Raw genomic sequence first — 20620 nt, 5'->3', positions numbered from 1 at the left:
TTTTTGCATCAATTATCATTCATATACTGCTTATTATTTCACAGCTACCAAAGCAGTCAACAATGAAGAATCAGGAATGGACACCAACCTATTTGTTCCTCAGTTTCTTCATGTTTTATTCTGGATGGTTCTGGATCACTCATGTCTTCAATCTCCTCTTTAATAAAGTCCATCTTTAACAGTCACACAGATTTCAGCTTCTACACCTGGAGTTTGTCCTTCTCTTGTAGGATGGTGTGAATATTCCCAGTATTTATTGGTGAATTGTTGTGGGAGGAGCTTCACTGCAGGTGTGAACTGTGATCACTGTGTGATACTGACACCCACAGGACCAGATCTGGAACAATCAAAGAGAAGTTACTGAATTTATATTGAATCACTTTAAAGGGTTACTTCAGGATTTAGCATTAAGCTTTGTATTAGTAGAATACCACTAGTATTTTCGAATTACCGTGCTTTCCCCCTTCATATCAGCCCGAGATGAGAGATTTATGCATTTTTATTCTGTAAAAAAGTCTCCAATGACACAAAAATCGTCATTTTGCGTCATCAGAGGCTTTTTGGCCAGAGGCTTAAAACTACAGCCAGTAATAACAGGTAGTTCCGCATTTTTTCACCACGCCCATACATATGCGCGTTTGAGGTTACTCACGGACATAGATCAAAGATTTTATCAAAAGTGGGTGTCAATTATATTTTTAAGCTTACAGTAATTAACTTTATTTTGTCTGCACTACATCAGTGGTTCATCTCGCAAATTTATCGGTCTCTGCAGTCATCTCAACCAATACAGCAACAGGCTTTTGTGGTAACGTTAGCATAAATAGATAAATAGACTAACTCAGTTTTACAGAACAGTGGCTTTACTTTGATAACAGTCAACTTATATGCAACTTATATGTAATTGTCTATCTAACGTTACTTTGCTAAGTTTGCAGTTTTACTGCTACCTACAACACTACATATAGGCTACTGTGTTATCAGTCTAGTATCAGCGAGTCTTACCTCTAGGCGAATACGCTTAGTACCAGATGCCCAGGCTGTTCGTCCTCTGGGAAAGTGAATATCGATGGTATCGCGGTGTCCTTCAGAATGGTTCTCTTCATTGCAAGGATATTTGGTTCGTAGTCCTCGTGCTTGAAATGGAGACTACATATTCTGCCTTTTTTTAGGTTTTCTATAACGGTGTCATCTCCCAACTTCGGGTGTTTGATGGCCCGCAGCCACTGTTTACATCGCTCCAAATCTTTAACTTAATCGGAAAATGATGGAAACTTACTTGTCCTTTCCTGGTTTTGGGTGTACATCCAGGTACAAAGCAATTTAGCACCATTTCGCTGTAAATGTCTGAACTAACTCACGATTTATAGAATTAATATGTAACAAAGCAAGCCTAGTTGTTTGAATTTTCCTGGTAATGCCGCCTGTAACCGATAGGCGTGGTTTGGGCGTGGCCTCGCAAGGGCAGCAAAACAAGTGCATTCTGGGAGTTGTTGTCTTTCATCCACATTAGTCAAAAATACATTTTCTGCCTTTTCTCAGTCTAGAAAGCTCCAAATTCAAAAATAATTTCACATTTCTACTACATAAATGACCAATTTTAAATACACATTCATCTTTCCAGGGGTGAAGTACCCCTTTAACAGCAAACACATATGATGTCTTTAATTTAGTTCAAATAAAAAGGATTTTGATGGTCACTAGTAGTGTATAAAACAGCTCTAGTTTGCTCATTTTTGTGTAACCCAGGATATTATAAGGATGAAACAGGGCACAGCTTATGTTCTTCAATTAATAACTAAAATAATCAGAAATCTGACAAGACGACAGAAATCTACTTTAACAATATGTACAGACTGAATAGAGGAAGGCTGTAAGTATAAGTAACAATTCTTCTAAAAATTATATTCTACATTTTGCTTCGGCAGCAAAGTTGTTTTGAAACAAATTCAATGTCAGGTAACATTTTCAACTGTAAAATGATCATAAAAATACTATTTAAACAACTTTACATTTCAAATAATACCAGTTTTTACAAAACCAAAATCATTAAAATGATGATACTCACATTTGAGCATAATAAATAATTATTTATGTAATGTTTTATGAAAAAAAAAAAAATGGCAGGCTGAATGAAAATGCAAATTCACTCTCTGACAGAAGGTGGAAAAGCAGAAATACAGCTGTATTATAGGTACATTTCCGCAGCCTTTAATAGTATTTTTACTTGAACCTGAGGGGTAAAACATAAAAACACACATTAGTAGGTGATTATCACATAAAGTGATGATCCGGTAGTTTGTTGGACACTAATGAGGAGCTTGATGAGCCAATTTACAGAAGATCTCAGACATCTCTATAATGAATGAGGTGAAAACAGGGACTATTGAATGAGATAAAGACGCTTTTCAGCAGCTCAGTTAAACTTTATAACTTGTTTTGCACTAGGGCCTATTCTCAATCATTCAAATCGGTGATTCATCCAGTAATGAAACAAGTGAAGCTGCACAGAACAATCGATGTATGACATCAAAATACTGCAATCCGCTCTAATTGTTCTGGCGGCACACTGATGCCATACACCAATCGGTCTGCGCAGCGATGCTTCAAGTCGAACAAACCATAAGGCTTTATGAGTGAGTCATTGAATCATTTATTCAAACATTGAGCAATAAAGCCCAAGATTGAAGAGTACATCGTCATTTCCTGTGTGTAGATTCTTACATTTAATTACATTAAACTGTGCATCTTGAGACAAAACAATGGCACTGACATATCTTAAGATATATATACAAACTTCTCTCAGATTCTTGCTGTACAAAAACAGCAATAAAAACCAGTATGAAAAAAGGCACTCTAGCCTTACAGCTTCCCTCATAATTCACAATAATCCACGAATCAAATGGGCCACAACACATTTAGCTTAACCTTGGTTTGACAAGCAAGAACAAGATCCTTTAATACTACCTGAAGACACACTTCAGTGCTGAAACTCTGATAGTCACTGCTAACAGATCATATCCACAGCAGTGCCAACTTTGATTTTAAGCGGAATGAAAGCAAGACTGTGATGGATAGACTTACATCTCTTCAATGGGTTATGCTCTTATTTAATGGATTGAAACACTGCTAAATATCTTTCCAAGAAATTTCAGTAGACAAAAAACTTAAGACAACATGAGCTGAGGAAAATTATAAGTGATCTAGGAGATTTATACAGATTTTTATACCACGGATGCCACTGAAAACATGGTAAGTCTATCCCTCACAGTGTTGCTGCTCTGAATAAAGTCTATACACAATTACTATCTTGAGAAGTGTTTCTCTCTTTAGTAATACATTAGGCACGTGTAAGTCCGCTATTATTATTGATGCACAAACAAACTGTGTATGTGCGCTCTCAGCTCACTGATCACTATAACATTGTATTCTGTATGAACACAGTTCAATATATTTTAACCATAACCACTGCTCTAGAAAGTGTAAGTGTGCATCGTCACGAGACTTAAAACTTAATTTTGGAAAAAATAATGTGTTAAAAATCTTTATATTAACTGGCTTTCTATTAATACAGTACAGTGAATGATAATGAATGAATGATAATACCATCTAATAATGAACTCAGTGCACAGTTCAATATATTTTAACCATAACTACTGCTCTAGAAAGTAGGGGTGTAACGATTTATCGCAGTACGATATTTCGCGATGCAAGAATGTTACGATATGCATCGTAGAGTGATGGGGATGCTTTTACGATATGACGGCTCACAGAAAAGCAAAAGATGCTTGCGATACTTTGCTTTAAGAAGTTCCGCGGGGCCGTTCACATATTGCGTCTTTTCCGCGTGCAAGTCAGTTATTTCAAATGTAGCCGTGCGGCAGGCGCGCTCATAATGGGATCAACGCAGTCGCGACGCGCATGCGGTGCGTTTTTCAGGCGCATCGAGATGAACAATTCTCAACTTTTCAGAATGCTGCAAGCGCACCGCATGTGACAAGAATCAACCGTTCAGCTATGGCCTTTCCGTAACAAAACATCAGAAGCTCAGCCAAACAGCTGATCATAGCTGTACAGGGTGTAGCATCTGCACAGTGTCGAAAGTGAGCAGATCCCCCCTATAAATTGTGTCTAAACCTCAATTCAGGAAGCTTTGGTTTGTAATCTCACATTGGCGCCAGCCTGGCCCACACCAATGGGTCACTCTTCCGCATTCTGTCACCCGACTTCCGCTAAACTGACGCGGCACATCCGGTAGCTAGATCAGTAGTTAAAACATTGTTTATAGCGAGCTATAACTTTATAGAAATTAAAAATAACATTAATGCAGTAAATGTTTTAAATTGGGAGCACGGAGAAAACTTTATACGACGATCAGATGGTCTCATATCGTCATTGTTAACGGCCGTAACTGGGAAACGAATATGAAGTGGCCAGGGGTAACATCTCGGTTACAAAGGTAACCCTCGTTCCCTGAAGGAGGGAACGGAGACGTATGTCGGACAGACCGACGAATAGGAATCTCGCTAGAGAAGCCAATCTACTTCGAGTGTAACTAAACAAGCCAATGCACATTGGCATGCAATCATATGTATCAGCTGCTCACCTCGCAGCACGGGTATATAATGAGCAGCAGGTGCGTTGCATCTTCAGGTTTTCGCTGAGGAGCCGAACGGAATAGACGGCAGCAACAGCGGGGTACAGCGACTGTGGCGACGGGACGTACGTCTCCGTTCCCTCCTTCAGGGAACGAGGGTTAACTTTGTAACCGAGACGTTCCCATTCAGACGTACGTCGGACAGACCGACGAATAGGAATCCCTACCAAAGCGCCACAGGAGCTGCCCCCCCTTCCAGCGCTCTGTAGTAAGCCACCTGAACCCCCTTGCCTGAGGACGGTGGGACAGGGCTAACACAGAGAGTGTCGATCACTGCTGTTCCCCAAAACCTATTCAGTGAGACTATTGGATAACGCTGGGAAAGCGTACCCTTTCGTGGAAAAGGAACGCTGCGGAAGCCACATCCTTCCCTGAAGGAGTCATGTGGAGGAGCACATATGGACTAACCTTGTAGGTTGTACAACATATGGAAGAACTGGGGTGACTCCAACTCGATGAGAGGTGGGTTCTCCCAGAGGGAAAGACACGGGCTTCGTTTAGGAGCAACAGTGGAACCAACCACATGGGATTCCCGTGGGGTCACTCATATGGAACTCAGCCTAAATCCGGTTCTCAAGGATGCAACGGAGTATAGGCCTGGCGCCAGACGCTCCGCCACGTCAGCTGCCGAAGGGAGATCGGAGGACTCGACAGGGTCTGCCTTGCAGGGACTCTCTGGAGAAAAGAAGTGCATGTAGCGCAGCAAGCCGACACTAAGCCGGGGCCTCTCCGTCCCTCTGACCTGAGGCGAGAACATGGGAGGAGACTGGCTCGACACGAAGGCTATAATATCTAGTGAACGTGTTAGGTGTCGCCCAGCCTGCAGCTCTACAAATGTCTGTCAGCGAGGTGCCACGAGTCAGCGCCCAGGAGGATGCGACACCTCTCGTGGAGTGCGCATGCAACCTGAGCGGGCAGGGCACGCCCTGAGCTTGGTAAGCCAGGGCGATGGCATCCACTATCCAGTGGGCCATCCTCTGCTTGGAGACAGCCTTTCCCTTCTGCTGACCTCTATAACAGACAAATGACTGCAGGTCCCCTACCTTCTTGATGGAGGCCAATGCAACCAGCAGCAAAGTCTTCATAGACAGAATCTTTAAGTCTACTGATTGCAAAGGCTCAAAGGGAGCAATCTGAAGTGCTCTAAGCACCACAGCAAGGTCCCAAGAGGGTATGGAGGGGGGTCGAGGAGGATTCAATCGTCTCGACCCCCTAAGGAACCTGACGACCAGGTCGTGCTGACCATCAGATTTGCCATCTATGTGGTCGTGGTAAGCGGAGATAGCAGAAGTATGGACTTTGAGGGTGGAGGGGGACAGCCTATGATCCAACCCTTGCTGCAAGAAGGAAAGCACGACTCCGATCAAGCATCTTCGGGGGTCTTCTCGGCGAGAAGAGCACCACTCGACGAACAGGTTCCACTTCAAGGCATAAGCACGTCTTGTGGATGGTGCACGAGCCGAAGTGATGGTGTTAAGTACCTCGGGGGGTAAGTCACCTAGAACCTCCGCGTCCTGTCCAGGGACGTTGTACGCAACGGTCGCAGTGTTGTCCGTACGGACCAGTACATGCTTGTCCCGTAGCGGCCCTTTGAGGCGGCTCAGAGCAAGGCGTACTGCTAGCAACTCGAGGCAGTTGATGTGCCAATGCAGATGGGGGCCCGTCCAAACCCCTGACACTGCATGCCCATTGTACGTGTCACTCCAGCCGGTGGCAGAAACATCTGTGAATACCACAGCATGCCGGGACACTTGTTCCAGGGGCACTCCTGCCCGGAGAAACAAAGGGTCCGACCACGGGCTGAAGGCTTGGCAGCACTCCTGAGTGATTGCCACCCAGAACGTCCCGCATTGCCACACCCATCTCGGGACTCGGCCGTGTAGCCAGAGTTGAAGCGGTCTCATATGAAGCAAACCGAGCGGGGTTACTGCCGCTGCGGCCGCCATATGCCCCAGGAGCCTCTGAAAGAATTTCAGTGGGACCGCTGTCCTGCCGTTGAACGTATTCAGGCAGTTCAACACCGACTGAGCACATTCCTCTGTGAGGTGTGCTATCTGCTCGACCGAATCCAACTCCATACCGAGAAAAGAGATCCTCTGCACTGGGGAGAGTTTGCTCTTTTCCCAGTTGACCAGAAGACCCAACTGGCTGAGGTGACTGAGCACCAAGTCCCTGTGTTTGCACAACTGTTCCCGAGACTGTGCTAGAATGAGCCAGTCGTCGAGATAGTTGAGAATGCGAACACCCTGTTCTCTCATATGAACAAGGGCTCCCTCCACGACTTTCATGAAGATGCGGGGAGACAGGGCGAGCCCGAAGGGTAGGACTCTGTACTGATATGCTCGTCCTTTGAACGTGAACCGCAGGAATGGCCTGTGTCGCGGAAGAATCGAGACATGAAAGTACGCGTCCTTCAGGTCGATCGCTGCAAACCAATCTCGGGGATGGATGCACTTGAAAATGCGCCTCTGCGTGAGCATTTTGAACGGTAGCTTGTGGAGGCTCCGATTTAAAACTCGCAGGTCCACGATCGGTCGTAACCCACCGCTTTTCTTGGGTACAATGAAGTAGGGACTGTAGAACCCTGACCTCATATCGGCTGGAGGGACCGGCTCTATCGCATCCTTCGCCAGTAGGACCGCGATCTCTGCACACAAAACAGGGGCATCGACATCTTTCACTGTAGTGAAGTGGATGCCCCTGAGACCGTATAAGCGGGACCAAAGGGACCGCAGGCGTACCCGCAGCAAGGCAGCGAGGTGGAACACAGGGACGCGGCCTGGGGGGCTCTCTTTGCGAGGCGGCCTGAAGTGGCGTCACAGTGTGCTGTGCAACACTTACCTGGTTCCACGGGTGGACAGAGGGAGCAGTCAAGGCTTTGGCTGCCCACTGCTCGCTGCTGTCCGCTGGCGACAGAAGAGGGGGATGAGAGTGGTGAGTTTCTTGCCCTCCCACTGCTCTCCGAGCCCTCTTCGGACCTGGAGACGGAGGAAACTGCTCTTTTATTGAAAATTTGGGCGGAACACAAACAAAGGGAAACAAAGGTTTCTCCACCCGGCCCTCCTCCGGGGGAAGGAGCGGTGCGGTCACCACCTCCTGTAGAGCAGTCCCATCCATCTCCGGGTCGCCTGTCCTAGGGCCGCTTGGACTTGGCCTTGCCACCCTTCTTCTTGGGGGGTGGCGGGACGGACTGGGCACCGCGACCGGCTCCACAACGCCGCTTAGATGACGGCTGCTGCTGCTGAGGTGCGGGAGTGGGGGCGGCCGCAGGGGGGCTCCCTCGGCGACGGGCAGTCTGAGGTGCTGCGGGCGGTGGTGGTGCAGCAGCTGACCGCCTCGGCAGGATATGACTGATGGCCTCAGACTGCTTTTGTACAGCCGAGAACTGTTGGGCGAAGTTCTCGACAGCGTTGCCGAAGAGGCCGGTCTGGGACACGGGGGAATTAAGGAAACTGACTTTCTCAGTATCCCTCATGTCCGCGAGACACAGCCAGAGATGGCGTTCCTGGACCACCAGTGTGGACATCGCACGACCCACTGACCATGCCGCGACCTTCGTCGCGCAAAGCGCGAGGTCTGTAGAACCTGTAGAACTTGCGGGTCATGACCACCCTTGTGCAGGTCCTTCAGTGCCTTGGCCTGATGGACCTGCAGCAGCAGTCATGCTCACCCTCCGATGCAGCGATTGACATCCAGTCGTCTTGGGGAGCTCCGAAGGATACGGACGGTACACACCTCTGGGGCAGTCCGCCGCGCTCCCCCGGCAGCTCTACTATCTGCGGAGTGCAGCAGGAGTGAGGGTTCCTAGGGGGTTGGTTCCCCGAAGGAAGCGCGCTCACCGTCACCCTCAAATCACCAGTGCCGCTGCTCGAAGCAATCCTCTGAGGGGGATTGGAACGAGGCAGAGGCACTGGGACTCCGCCCCTTTGCAGGAACTGGAGTCTAGACCGCAACTCTGTGACGGTCATCTTCCCGCAATGGGTACATGACTCGTCCACAAACGCCACCTCAGCGTGCTTTAAGCCCAAACACGCGATACAGCGTTGGTGACCATCCCGAGGCGCCAGGTAACGACCACATCCAGAAACACACAAGTAGTACGACATCTTTAAAAAGACGCGAAACTACTTGTGCAAGCTCTTTTAGGAATTTACTCTTTTAAGTGCCGAAGCACGCAGGGGAATGATCGCTGCAAACACAGACAGGGGAAAGTGCAGCCTGTCGTGTGCACTCTCTCCTTGAAGCCGCTCTTACCAGCTGTGAAAACAGCTTTTTAATGCTCAAAGCGCACCGTTACCAGCCGTGAGAACAGCTTTTTCAGCTGGAAACAGCTTCACGTGTCTGCTCAAAGGCAAAATGAAAATGAAAGTAAAAAACGAAGAGAGAGATCGGTCCCGCTGCCGTGCTGTCCACCTGCACCAAACGAAGAGAATCCTTCAAAGAGTTGACTCGTGTAATTAAATTACACTCACACACTCCGTAGACACTACAGTGTTTGTAGTTCGGCTCCGAAGCGAAAAGCTGAAGATGCAGGGCACCTGCTGCTCATTATATACCCGCGCTGCGAGGTGAGCAGCTGATGCATATGATTGCATGCCAATGTGCATTGGCTCGTTTAGTTACACTCGAAGTAGATTGGCCTCTCTAGCGAGATTCCTATTTGTCGGTCTGTCCGACGTACGTCGAACGTGACCGACTGAATGGGAACCATGGGACTGTCAGGAGTTGATGGAGCAGCATGTAGAGAGTGTAGGTGAAGAAGACTGGAATTATTTTAAATCAGTTTTGTTAAACAAGATAACTTTGTGATTTGTATTTTAGAAAATGTATAATTTAAGTTGTGATAAAATCAGTTGTAAGAGTGTTGTTATCATGAAGCTAGGCACCCTTTGCTGACCTTCATGTAGAGATAGTGTTTCACCATTTAATTTTCATATGCAATAAACCAAGATAGAATTAATTTGCAAACTTGGCACTTATTCCTTTTAAATCAGAAGACTTAATTCCTTTAAATTGTAAGAGCTCACATTATATGGTTTTATTAAAAAAATACTGACAGCTAACATCTAGCCACATTGTAAAGATTGATCATATTGTAAAGGTTTATAGAAATAATTTACAGATAAATAACATCTGGTCATATTGTGTAGGTTTATAAAAATATCTACATACACTATTTACACTGATTATTTAAAGCAAAACCACAGCACAGACAAACATACCTACAAATCAACATTTATCCTCTACATCAGAAATTATGTTGCTTAGAAGGTTAAACTGGGCAAATTCTCTAAATGATCAATTTTAGGGGTGAGGTTAATTGGAACTATTGTAAGAAAGGATTTTGAAGATTCAGTCATATGACCCACATACATTGGCAGTTGCACCTGGTGTTGGTGGTGTCTTCTTCGGAGAGTTGCATGCGTCTCTTGGTGAATGCTGGAATGACAAGTTTCACCTTCCTTTGATATTCAACAGTGTTTTGATCTGCCTGCATTGACAACATTGTATGCGAACTGAACTTAGCTTAATCACTGTTTACTCCAGTACTGATATAGATAAACAAACTAAATTAATAACTATTGATTCTTACATCGCAATGAATCAATACTGAATTTACTTAAGATGGATACTGACACCATTTTCTTTAAGAGTTGCTGTGCAGCCAAAATTATTTACCAATTATCACTGTAAAGCTGCTTTGACACAATCTGCATTGTAAAAAGCGCTATATAAATAAAGGTGACTTGACTTGACATAGAGGAGATCAGTAATGGTGAAGCCTCGGTCTGCCATTACTTCATCACCTGCACGAAGATATTCCAGGAACCCTGAATTTGCAGTTTTGAATTTATCACAACACCAGGTTTAGAAACACTAAAACTTTCAGGAAGATCACCCTGTAATAAATTACGATGCAGCTCCATCAGTCGTCAGGAGCTGATCCCAAGTGTGTAGACTTGGGTAAAGTTGGTTTTATATTCGTACATTCGGACTTCTGATAAATTCAGACTTTCCAATAAATGTGCAATAAATGAATGTTTGCGAATTTTAAGCAGCGACATGATATTGACAACCAACGACAACATTTTTCACAGTCGATCAAAATAGGCAAGTATTGTTTTAATGGCATATTTACTTGTGAATGTCCACTGAATGTCCAATGTAGTGTGATTAACAAGGCTATTGAATACAAATGTGTGAATATAAAACCAACTTTACCCAAGTAGTGTGTAGCTGGAAGCTGTTGGTGTATGTATTGGTAAGGTGTTCGGCGACTTAATGAATGGTGGTTGTTTCTCAGCGGAGTTGTGTACAATGGCGCCGGCTCAATGCATTGTGTTCTTATATCAGATGCAGGTGGCTTCAGATTGAGATCTGATTTTGAAGTGTAGTTGTGGTCAGAGACAGATGGATCCTCCTATTGTGTTTCTGCATTACAGTTCAGGGGCATGTGAATGTGATCATCCTCACAGTTGTCCACTGCATCACTGATGCTCATCAATGCATCTGTGGAAATAATATAACCATACACATATTTTTACATTAGTAATTATTCATCATGAGAATTAATATAAGATTGCACCCATACTTTAACAAAACAGTGTGAGAGAGAGAGATGCATTAAAAATGAGACAGTATACACAATCTCTAACTCTAGTGTTAATAGTTAGGTCAGTATCAATATGAGAGATGTAGCTAGCTGGCCTACTATCATCTGCAATCTCTGTAACTTACAGGAAAACTGTAAGCTATTGTTAGACTATAATGTACCATAATCCTATCGTAAATATGTACCATTGTACTATCTTACATATGAAATATATACAGTTGCAATCAGAAATATTCAACCCCCTCTCCTCAAAAGACATTATAGTGATGTTGATAAAAGATAATGAAAATAACAATGTGAAATAACAAAAAATATTTATTTATACATACAAGTTAGTTTGACAACAGAAGTTGACTTAACTTTGAAGTTTAAATGAAAATTGTAACTCTTGTAACACATGAGCATGTGCAGTATTATTCAACCCCCAGCTTCAGTACCTTGTGGAGTGTCCTTTATTTTTTATAACTTCTAACAAACGGTTTCGATAAGTGCTGACAAGCGTCTTACACCTCTCGATTGGAATCTTTGCCCATTCTTCACATGCAAAAGTCTCTAACTCAGTGATGTTTGATGGCTACTGACACCATTTTCTTTAAGAGTGCTGCAAAAATTATTTACTTATCACTGCCTTCTTCAAATCCCACAGTAATGGTGAAGCCTCTGTCTGCCAACTTCAGACGAAGATTTCCAAGAACCCTCAATTTATCACAACACCAGGATTTAAAAGATCTGTAATAAATTACGACGCAGCTCCATCAGTCGTCACTGATCCCAAGTGTGTAACTTGGGTAAAGTTGGTTTTATATTCGTACATTCGGACTCTGATAAATTCAGACTTTCCAATAAATGTGCAATAAATGAATGCTGCAACTGCCTTCTTCAAATCCCACCAAAGATTTTCAATTGGATTTAAATCTGGTGACTGAGAAGGCCACTCCAGGACGCTCCAGCATCTTTTCCCCAACCAAGCAATAGTTGATTTGGAGGTGTGCTTGGGATCATTGTCTTGCTGGAAGATCCAATGATCACCAAGGTTTAATTTGTCAACAGAAGGCATCACGTTCTTCTTTAAAATGACCTGGTATTTCTGGGAATCCATGATACCAGGTACACGATCAAGATTGACAGTTCCTGCCGCAGAAAAACAGCCCCACATCATCAATGACCCACCTCCGTGCTTGACCGTGGGGATGGTATTTTTTTGGTCATAAGCCTGACCTTTTGCACGCCAGATGTACCGCTGGTCCATATGTCCAAAAAGTTCCAGTTTGGTTTCATCAGTCCATAGAACTGTCTCCCAGAACTCTGTAGTTTTATCCAAATTCCTCCTGGCATATTCTAGTCGACTCCTGATGTTCCTTGAGGTCAAAAGTGGAGTGCGTCTTGGGGTCCGGCCATGAAGTCCTTGATTATTCAGTGCACGTCTTATAGTTGCCACTGAAGCACTTGTACCAGCTCTCATCAGGTCATCCTGTAGCTTTCTTGCAGTCACACGGGGGTTTGTCTTAGCTGTCCTGACTAAGTTGCTAAGGGCCCTTGATGAAATTGTGGGCTTTCTTCCACGGCCAGGAAGGTTTGCAGCCGTTCCATAAGTTTTAAACTTCCTTATAATGCTCCCAATGGTGTCTCTTGGAATGTTAAATATTTTGGAAATCTTCTTACACCCAAGGCCCTTTAGATGTGATGAAATAATCTCCTCTCTCAGCTTTTGTGGAAGCTCCTTTGTCTTTCCCATGATTGCAACTCACCTTGAACACCTTCATGGTTGGGGTTTATATATGCATCACAGCTGAAGCAAATGAAGGATCATTATAGAGTTTCCAAAGGCTTAATGATGTTTCAGCTCCACTTTAGGCCATAAAAACTGTCAGAAAGCTTTAAAAATAACAATATTATATAGGGGTTGAATAATTGTGACATGGCGATCTTAACAAAATATACTGTTACACACAAATACTACATCATACATTTTCTGTGTTGATTTTATGCATCACTTAACTCATAAAGAAGTCATCCAAAGCAGAATCCCGCACTTTGAAAAGATTTTTATTCATAAATCCTTAAAACTCTTTGGGGGTTGAATATTTCTGATTGCAACTGTAGGTGGCAACTGTAATAATGCAAGATTCGTTGTATTTTGTGAACTGCTTGTTACTGATCTTAACTGTATTCATAAGGGACTTCACGAATTTAATGTTAGGCTAACAAGCACATGACTAGATAAGTTAGCTTACCTGAATCTGACAACTTGTTCAGCACCCGCCGTGACTTCTTTACTGGAACATCGTAGCCGAGACATTTCTCAGGGTGAAGTATTTGTCAGTCAGCTTCCCGTCCATGAAATGGTACGAACACACATAAGGGCACTTGGGTGAGCACTTCAAGTTTAGCGCCTTCAGCCATTGCCTCAGGTGCTCCTCATCTTAAAGTGGTGGGTGTAAATTGTAAAGTGCACCGCAACACTCCGACCGCTTCACATTGTATTCGTAACATCGTTGATGCAACTGGTCTCTCTTCTTAATCTAATTGTTATGACAGACCGTAACGGAGCATAGAATACTCATCTACCATTACAGCTATAGGATTACCGCTAGCGACTACTAGCTTAGGTCCCTCAACCGGACGTAAGATGACAAAATGAACTTAATGGCGCCGCCCTTGTTGTCGCGGAAAATAAGGTGAATAGAGTGACAAATCGTACCAGCGTACTTTGAGGTCAAAATGCGTACCCGCTACGAAAAAAGCGTACATGTTGGCAGGTCTGCAACTCCATATTTTGTTTATCTTACAACATTTACTTTACTGTATTTGACATGAAAATGAAATGTTTCTCACTGCGACAACAAACGATATGTCTTCATGTGCCTGAGAAAGCTTAATGAATGTCTAAAACTCTTCTCACACTGAGTACAGTACAACCTCTCTCCAGTGTGAACTTGCTAATGTGATTTCAGGTGTGTAGACTGAGTGAAACTCTTGTCACAATATGAGCACTTGTAAGGTCTTTCTCCAGTATGAATTCTTTGATGCCGTTTCAGAGACTTAGCTGTAATAAAGCTCTTCCCACAGTCGCAACAAACATGATCTCTCACTCCATCATGTGTTTTCTGGTGATGTTTAAAACTGTACAGCCATGAAAAAGTCTTTCCACAGAAAGAACACACATAAGGCCTCTCATCTGAATGAACTCTCTGGTGTCGTTTAAGATCAAATCTTTACCACACTGATCACAGTTGAATCATTTTTCTCCAGAGTGAACACGCAGATGTTATTTCAGACTTGATACTAGAGAAAAACTCTTTTCACACTGAGTGCATGTATACGGTTTTTCTCCAGTGTGAATTCTCATGTGCCTCTTAAGGTCTCCTTTTAGTGTGAAACTCTTTCCACACTGAGTGCAGGTGTGCAGCTTTTTGGCTTTTGTTCCTTGAATTCTTAAGTTCTGATGTTCCTCCTTAATTTCCTCCAGTTCTTTTCTTTGCTCTTTCACTTCCATCTGATCTAAAATAGACATAAAATCATAATCAGTTCAAGTGAACCCTGATTTAATAGAAGGAAGCAACAGAAATCAGGTATTCGATCTTTGATGTGCTAAATTCAGTTCTGTCATTCTCTTGTTAATATAATGAAAACTTGTTTGACAACTGTTTTAGCCTACAAGATTATGATTAAAAGTATACAAAAGATGATACAAAATATGATGATTAAAATTAAATAAGCATTTCTGCATCAGTTATTGTTCATAAACTGCTTATTATTTCACAGCCATCAAGAATGAACACCAACCTATTTGTTCCTTCAGTATCTTCATGTTTTACTCTGGATGGTTCTGAAATACTCATGTCTTCAATGTCCTCTTTAATAAACTCCATCTTTAACAGTCACACAGATTTCAGCTGCTACATACATTCGAACCCATAGTGTACTACAAGTGGTAGCTAAATATATTTATTAAATACAGAGATAGTATATTAAAAGCACATTTAAATTCATATTTCATGCTGTCTCAAAATAGCACAGTTGAGTACACTTAGATGTTCTTAAGATTATCTTAAGTAGTACTAAAAAAGAATTTTTAGTATATTAAGTGTGATATATGCACTTAATGTTTCTATGCACTAGAGGGCATCCTAGTTCGAGCCGCTGTTTGTTGTGTTTGAGTAACAAAAGAAGTCTTGAGTTCCCAGTAAACAAAGTGAGTTAACACGGCAATCGTCTCAACGTATTATTCATGTTATATAAAAAGGGATAAATAGAGAAGTAATAGAAATAATAGAAAATAGAGCACTTTAGGTATATTATAGAAGTGTGCTTTTTTTCACCTGGGATTGCATTTTCTTTAAATGTCCCGCAATGAAAATTCAGTATGGATTTAAAAATGCATTCTGAGCCAATCATGTCCCCGCCCCACTCTGTCAATCATTTCGTCAAGGTGGGGCCAGGTATAAACATGGCAGCAGCAGAGCTATGAAGAGCGAGGCATTAACAGGCAAATGAAGAAGAGCAAGAACAGAAAAGTGTCAAAATTCCTGAAGATTATGTGCATATGTTGGACCCTCATTGGCTCCCTGTTAAATATATTGTATAGATTTTAAAATCTTGCTAATTAATTACAAAGCACTAAATGGTTTAGCTCCCCATTACCTGAGCAAGCTCTTAATGCATTACAGTCCTTCACGTCTATTGCAATCTCAGAATTCAGGCCAGCTGACAATACCTAGAATATCAAAATCAACCGCAGGAGGTAGATCCTTCTCCAATTTGGCACCTAAACTCTGGAACAATCTTCCTAGCATTGCCGGGAAGCAGGCACACTCTGTCCGTTTAAATCTAGACTAAAAACACATCTCTTTAACCTGGCATACACTTCATAACATCAGATGTACTCGTTACATCAGAAGAAGAATGGCATAGATGATATTGTGCTTTTGAGAGCAACTCTATATTCAGTTCATCTCACAACATTTACTTTACTGTAGTTGACAGGGAAATTAAATGTATCTCACTGTGACAACTTATGATATTTCTTCATGTTCCTGGGAAGGCTTTTTGAATGTTTAAAACTCTTCTCACACTGAGTAAAGCAGTTTGGCTTCGCTTGCTTGTGTGATTTCAGATGTCCAGATCGAGTAAAACTCTTGTCACAATATGAGCACTTGTAAGGTCTTTCTCCAGTATGAATTCTTTGATGCAGTTTCAGAGCCTCAGCTGTAGAAAAGCTCTTCCCACAGTCCAAACACATATGATCTTTCACTCCATCATGTGTTTTCTGGTGCAGTTTAAGACTGGTCACCCGTGAAAAACTCTTTCCACAGAGAGAACACACATAAGGCTTCTCATCTGAATGTATTTTCAAGTGTTGTTTTAGATTTGCTGATGAATTAAAATCTTTACCACACTGATCACAGTTGAAAAGCTTTTCTCCAGAGTGAATGCGCAGATGACATTTTAAACCTGATGCATCTTTGAAACTCTTCTCACACTGAGCACAGTGGTACGGCTTCTCTCCAGTATGAACTCGCTCATGTGATTTCAGGTGTCCAGACTGAGTGAAACTCTTGTCACAATATGAGCACTTGTAAGGTTTTTCTCCAGTATGAATTCTTTGATGTTGCTTCATATTGTCAGCTGTAGTAAAGCTCTTCCCACAGTCCAAACACACATGATCTTTCACTCCATCATGTGTTTTCTGGTGCTGTTTACATTGATCGAGCCTTGAAAAACTCTTTCCACACAAAGAACACGAATGAGCCTTCTCATCTGAATGAACACTCAGGTGTTTTTTTAAATGTGATGATGCAATGAACTTTCTACCACACTGATCACAGTTAAATGGTTTCTCTCCAGTGTGAATTCTCACATGTACATTCAGGGTTCCTTTTTGTCTGAAACTCTTTCCACACTGAGTGCAGGTGTGCAGCTTTTTGGCTTTTGTTCCTGTAGTTTTAAAGTTTTGATGTTCCTCCTTAATTTCCTCCAGTTCTTTTCTTTGCTCTTTCATTTCCATCTGATCTAAAATAGACATAAAAGCATAATCAGTTCAAGTGAACCCTGATTTAATAGCAGAAATCAACAGAAATCAGGTATCAGATCTTTGATGTGCTCAATTCAGTTCTGTCATTCTCTTGTTAATATGATCAAAAAGTGACAACTGTTATAGCCTACAAGATTATAATTAAAAGTATATAAATGATGATGACTGAAATTATAAGCATTTCTGCATCATTTATCATTCATATACTGCTTATTATTTCACAGCCACCAAAGCAGTCAACAATGAAGAATCAAGAATGAACACCAACCTATTTGTTCCTCAGTTTCTTCATGTTTTACTCTGGATGGTTCTAAAATACTCATGTCTTCAATCTCCTCTTTAATAAACTCCATCTTTAACAGTCACACAGATTTCAGCTGCTACACCTGGAGTTTGTCCTTCTCTTGTAGGATGATGTGAATTTTCCCAGTATTTATTGGTGAATTGTTGTGGGATGAGCTTCACTGCAGGTGTGAACTGTGATCACTGTGTGATACTGACACTCACAGGACCAGATCTGGAACAATCAAAGAGAAGTTACTGAATTTATACTGAATCACTTTAACAGCAAACACATATGATGTCTTTAATTTAGTTCAAATAAAAAGGATTTTGATGGTCACTAGTAGTGTATAAAACAGCTCTAGTTTGCTCATTTTTGTGTAACCAAGGATATTATAAGGATGAAACAGCACTCAAAAAAATAACTTGTTGGTCTAACTTAATTCAATTATGACACCTATTTCCACACAGTTGAACTGATTTATTTGAACTTAAGATAGGTTAATTGTACTGATGAGTAAAATTCATGCTAATTGAATGAGATTACACCAGTTTCATTTGACATATTCTGTGAATGTTTCCTGAACATAATTCATTCTTGTTGATCCAACCAGTGCTATTGCAATTCAGACTGGTGCCCTTGTGCAGTGTTGCTCAAGTTTTCTGCGCTTTTAAGGAAATGTAAAGACCTCTTAGTGTTTAAGTGTTTAATGTTTAGTTATTTTGAACATTTAAAAGAGTTTGTAGCGTATATATATAAAAATGTTTTTGTTACCATCATGGTGAAGATGTGCGCTTGTGCTTAGGTTGTGAATAGCTGTTGTACACAGACATACATGTTTCATGACCATTGAGAGGGATAAAGCTGATGACCATATGTAGACTGTGTAAATTATGTGCTGGCCCTCAAACTAATTTATTTATATTTCTATAAAAATTAAACTAAAATATCACTTTTTCATATGCTAAGTAACATTTATAGCATGCAAGTAATGATCAGGTAAAGAACTTCTCATCACTGGCTTTAGCACAGTTAAAGCTTGTTGAGAACAACATAGATTTATTTCATGCAGCCACCCAGAGCCTAACCACAAGGTCTACACTTCAGCATAATGGTAACCTCAAAAAAATCGACATAACAAACTCTTTTAAATGTCAAATATAACTGAACATCAAACTTTAAAAGGTATTTCCCTTTACTAAAAACACATTAAACAGCACTTAAGTTCAACATTTACTGTCCTGATCTTTCCCTACGCAAAGCATGCTGGGAACTAGAAATCCACTGCCCAGTTTCAATCAATGCAACATAAATGATTCATGTCATCCCAACACAAATGGTTTAGGTTAACCTAACATTTTGCAAATTTAATTTCATTTAACATAATACAATTGAGTGCAAATGCCAATTAAGTAAAAAACTAAAGATTTGTGTTGGTTCAGCTTATTTTATTTAAATAAACTGAACAAGCAGCTAGAATCATTTTTTTGAGTGAGGGCACAGCTTATATTCTTCAATTAATACCTAAAATAATCAGAAATCTGACAAGACGACAGAAATCTACTTTAACAATACGTACAGACTGAATAGAGGAAGGCTGTAAGTATGATACTTCTAAAAAATTATATTCTACATTTTGCTTCGGTAGCAAAGTTGTTTTGAAACAAATTCAATGTCTGGTAACATTTTAAACTGTTTAATGATCATAAAAATACTATTTAAACAACTTTAAATTCCAAATAATACCAGTTTTGACAAAGCCAAAATCATTCAAATGATGATACTCACGTTTGAGCATAATAAATAATTATGTATGTAATGTTTTATGAAAAAAAAAAAAAAAAAATGGCAGACAGGCTGAATTAAAATGCAAATTCACTCTCTGACAGAAGGTGGAAAAGCAGAAATACAGCTGTATTATAGGTACATTTCCGCAGCCTTTAATAGTATTTTTACTTGAACCTGAGGGGTAAAACATTTAAACACATTAATAGGTGATTATCACATAAAGTGATGATCCTGTAGTTTGACACTAATGAGGAGCTTGATGATCCAATTTACAGATCTCAGACATCTCCATAATGAATGAGGTTAAAGCAGGGACTATTGAATGAGATAAAGAAGCTTTAGCAGCTCAGTTAAACATTATAACTTGTTTTTCACTAGGGCCTATTCTCAATCATTCAAAACGGTGTTTCATTCAGTAATGAAACAAGCAGTGCTGCACAGAACGATCGATGTATGACATCAAAATACTGCAATCCGCTCTAATTGTTCTGGCGGCACTTTGATGCCATACACCAATCGGTCTGCGCAGCGACGCTTCAAGTCGAACAAACCATAAGGCTTTATGAGTGAGTCACTGATAGATATTTTTATGAGCCTGACTTTTCCTTCCCTTTTTCTCTCTGTTTTCTCTCACCTGGTCTTCACGGATGCAGGGATAGAACGGAGACTAGTTGTTATGGTTTCATCACACATCTGGTTTTAATGTACACAATGAATATGTGTGTGTTTCTTGGAAAGTAGCCAAGAAATGGTCCCTGCCTTTTGTATTGCAAGTATAGAAGGGGTCTTCTTGGATCCCCAGGCAGGCAGGAGCACTGGACCAGATGTTGACCATATTTAGACTTGTTTTTTCTATATGTACCACATTCCTATATCATGAAAGTATTTTCTCATTGGACAATTGTTACACCACCCCTGAACATGTATAAAAGCCATGTACTGAAGTAAGTCTGGGAGGAGGTTTTGTGAACGGATTGGCTTCATGTTCATGACTCTTTCCCATAGGCCTATGCATTCAATGAGTGAAAAAGACAAACTGAGAATGAGGCACGAATCGGGACAATAAATGTAAGATTAAATAACCTTGCCGTCACTGAATCATTCATTCAAATATTGAGCAATAAAGCCCAAGATTGAAGAGTACATCGTCATTTCCTGTGTGTAGATTCTTACATTTAATTGTTACGTCCTTCTACCCATCTAGGGGTCGGGAGGGGAAGTAACAAAGGAAAAAGTGTAAACAAA

At 41.5% G+C, this 20620-nt stretch overlaps 4 protein-coding genes across 8 annotated transcripts in view; all 4 read right to left on the bottom strand.

Annotated features, from left to right (window-relative positions):
- Positions 1 to 20620, bottom strand: part of LOC125248622 (gastrula zinc finger protein XlCGF52.1-like) — a 150071-nt gene that overhangs the window by 1225 nt on the left and 128226 nt on the right. Inside the window, exon 2 of the mRNA XM_048160665.1 lies at positions 89 to 337. Within this exon, the coding sequence (XP_048016622.1) occupies positions 89 to 173 (85 nt within the window). The 5' untranslated portion in view covers positions 174 to 337. The remainder of the gene's footprint in view (positions 1 to 88; positions 338 to 20620) is intronic.
- The window catches only part of LOC125248653 (gastrula zinc finger protein XlCGF17.1-like), a 103890-nt gene that overhangs the window by 19744 nt on the left and 63526 nt on the right, over positions 1 to 20620 (bottom strand). The gene's annotated exons all lie outside the window — the stretch shown is intronic.
- Positions 1 to 20620, bottom strand: part of LOC125248609 (gastrula zinc finger protein XlCGF52.1-like) — a 244508-nt gene that overhangs the window by 180588 nt on the left and 43300 nt on the right. The window lies entirely within an intron of this gene.
- LOC125248616 (zinc finger protein 501-like) overlaps positions 1 to 20620 on the bottom strand; it is an 81607-nt gene that overhangs the window by 46500 nt on the left and 14487 nt on the right. For 2 of the 5 annotated variants that reach the window (XR_007180329.1, XR_007180330.1), the window contains 3 exons: positions 17573 to 17690; positions 15057 to 17282; positions 14337 to 14771 (listed from right to left, as the gene is read on the bottom strand). The exons of 1 other annotated variant lie outside the window; for it this stretch is intronic. The gene's annotated coding sequence lies outside the window, so the exon portion shown is untranslated. Of the gene's footprint in view, positions 1 to 14336; positions 14772 to 15056; positions 17283 to 17572; positions 17822 to 20620 lie in introns of those variants that run through there. 2 more of the 5 variants (XR_007180328.1, XR_007180326.1) reach the window with 2 other exon arrangements.

This window comes from Megalobrama amblycephala, linkage group LG16 (assembly GCF_018812025.1).
Source record: "Megalobrama amblycephala isolate DHTTF-2021 linkage group LG16, ASM1881202v1, whole genome shotgun sequence".
Taxonomy (NCBI): Eukaryota; Metazoa; Chordata; class Actinopteri; order Cypriniformes; family Xenocyprididae; genus Megalobrama; species Megalobrama amblycephala.
Note: the sequence above shows the minus strand (reverse complement) of the source record. Positions and strands in the feature narration are given on the sequence as shown.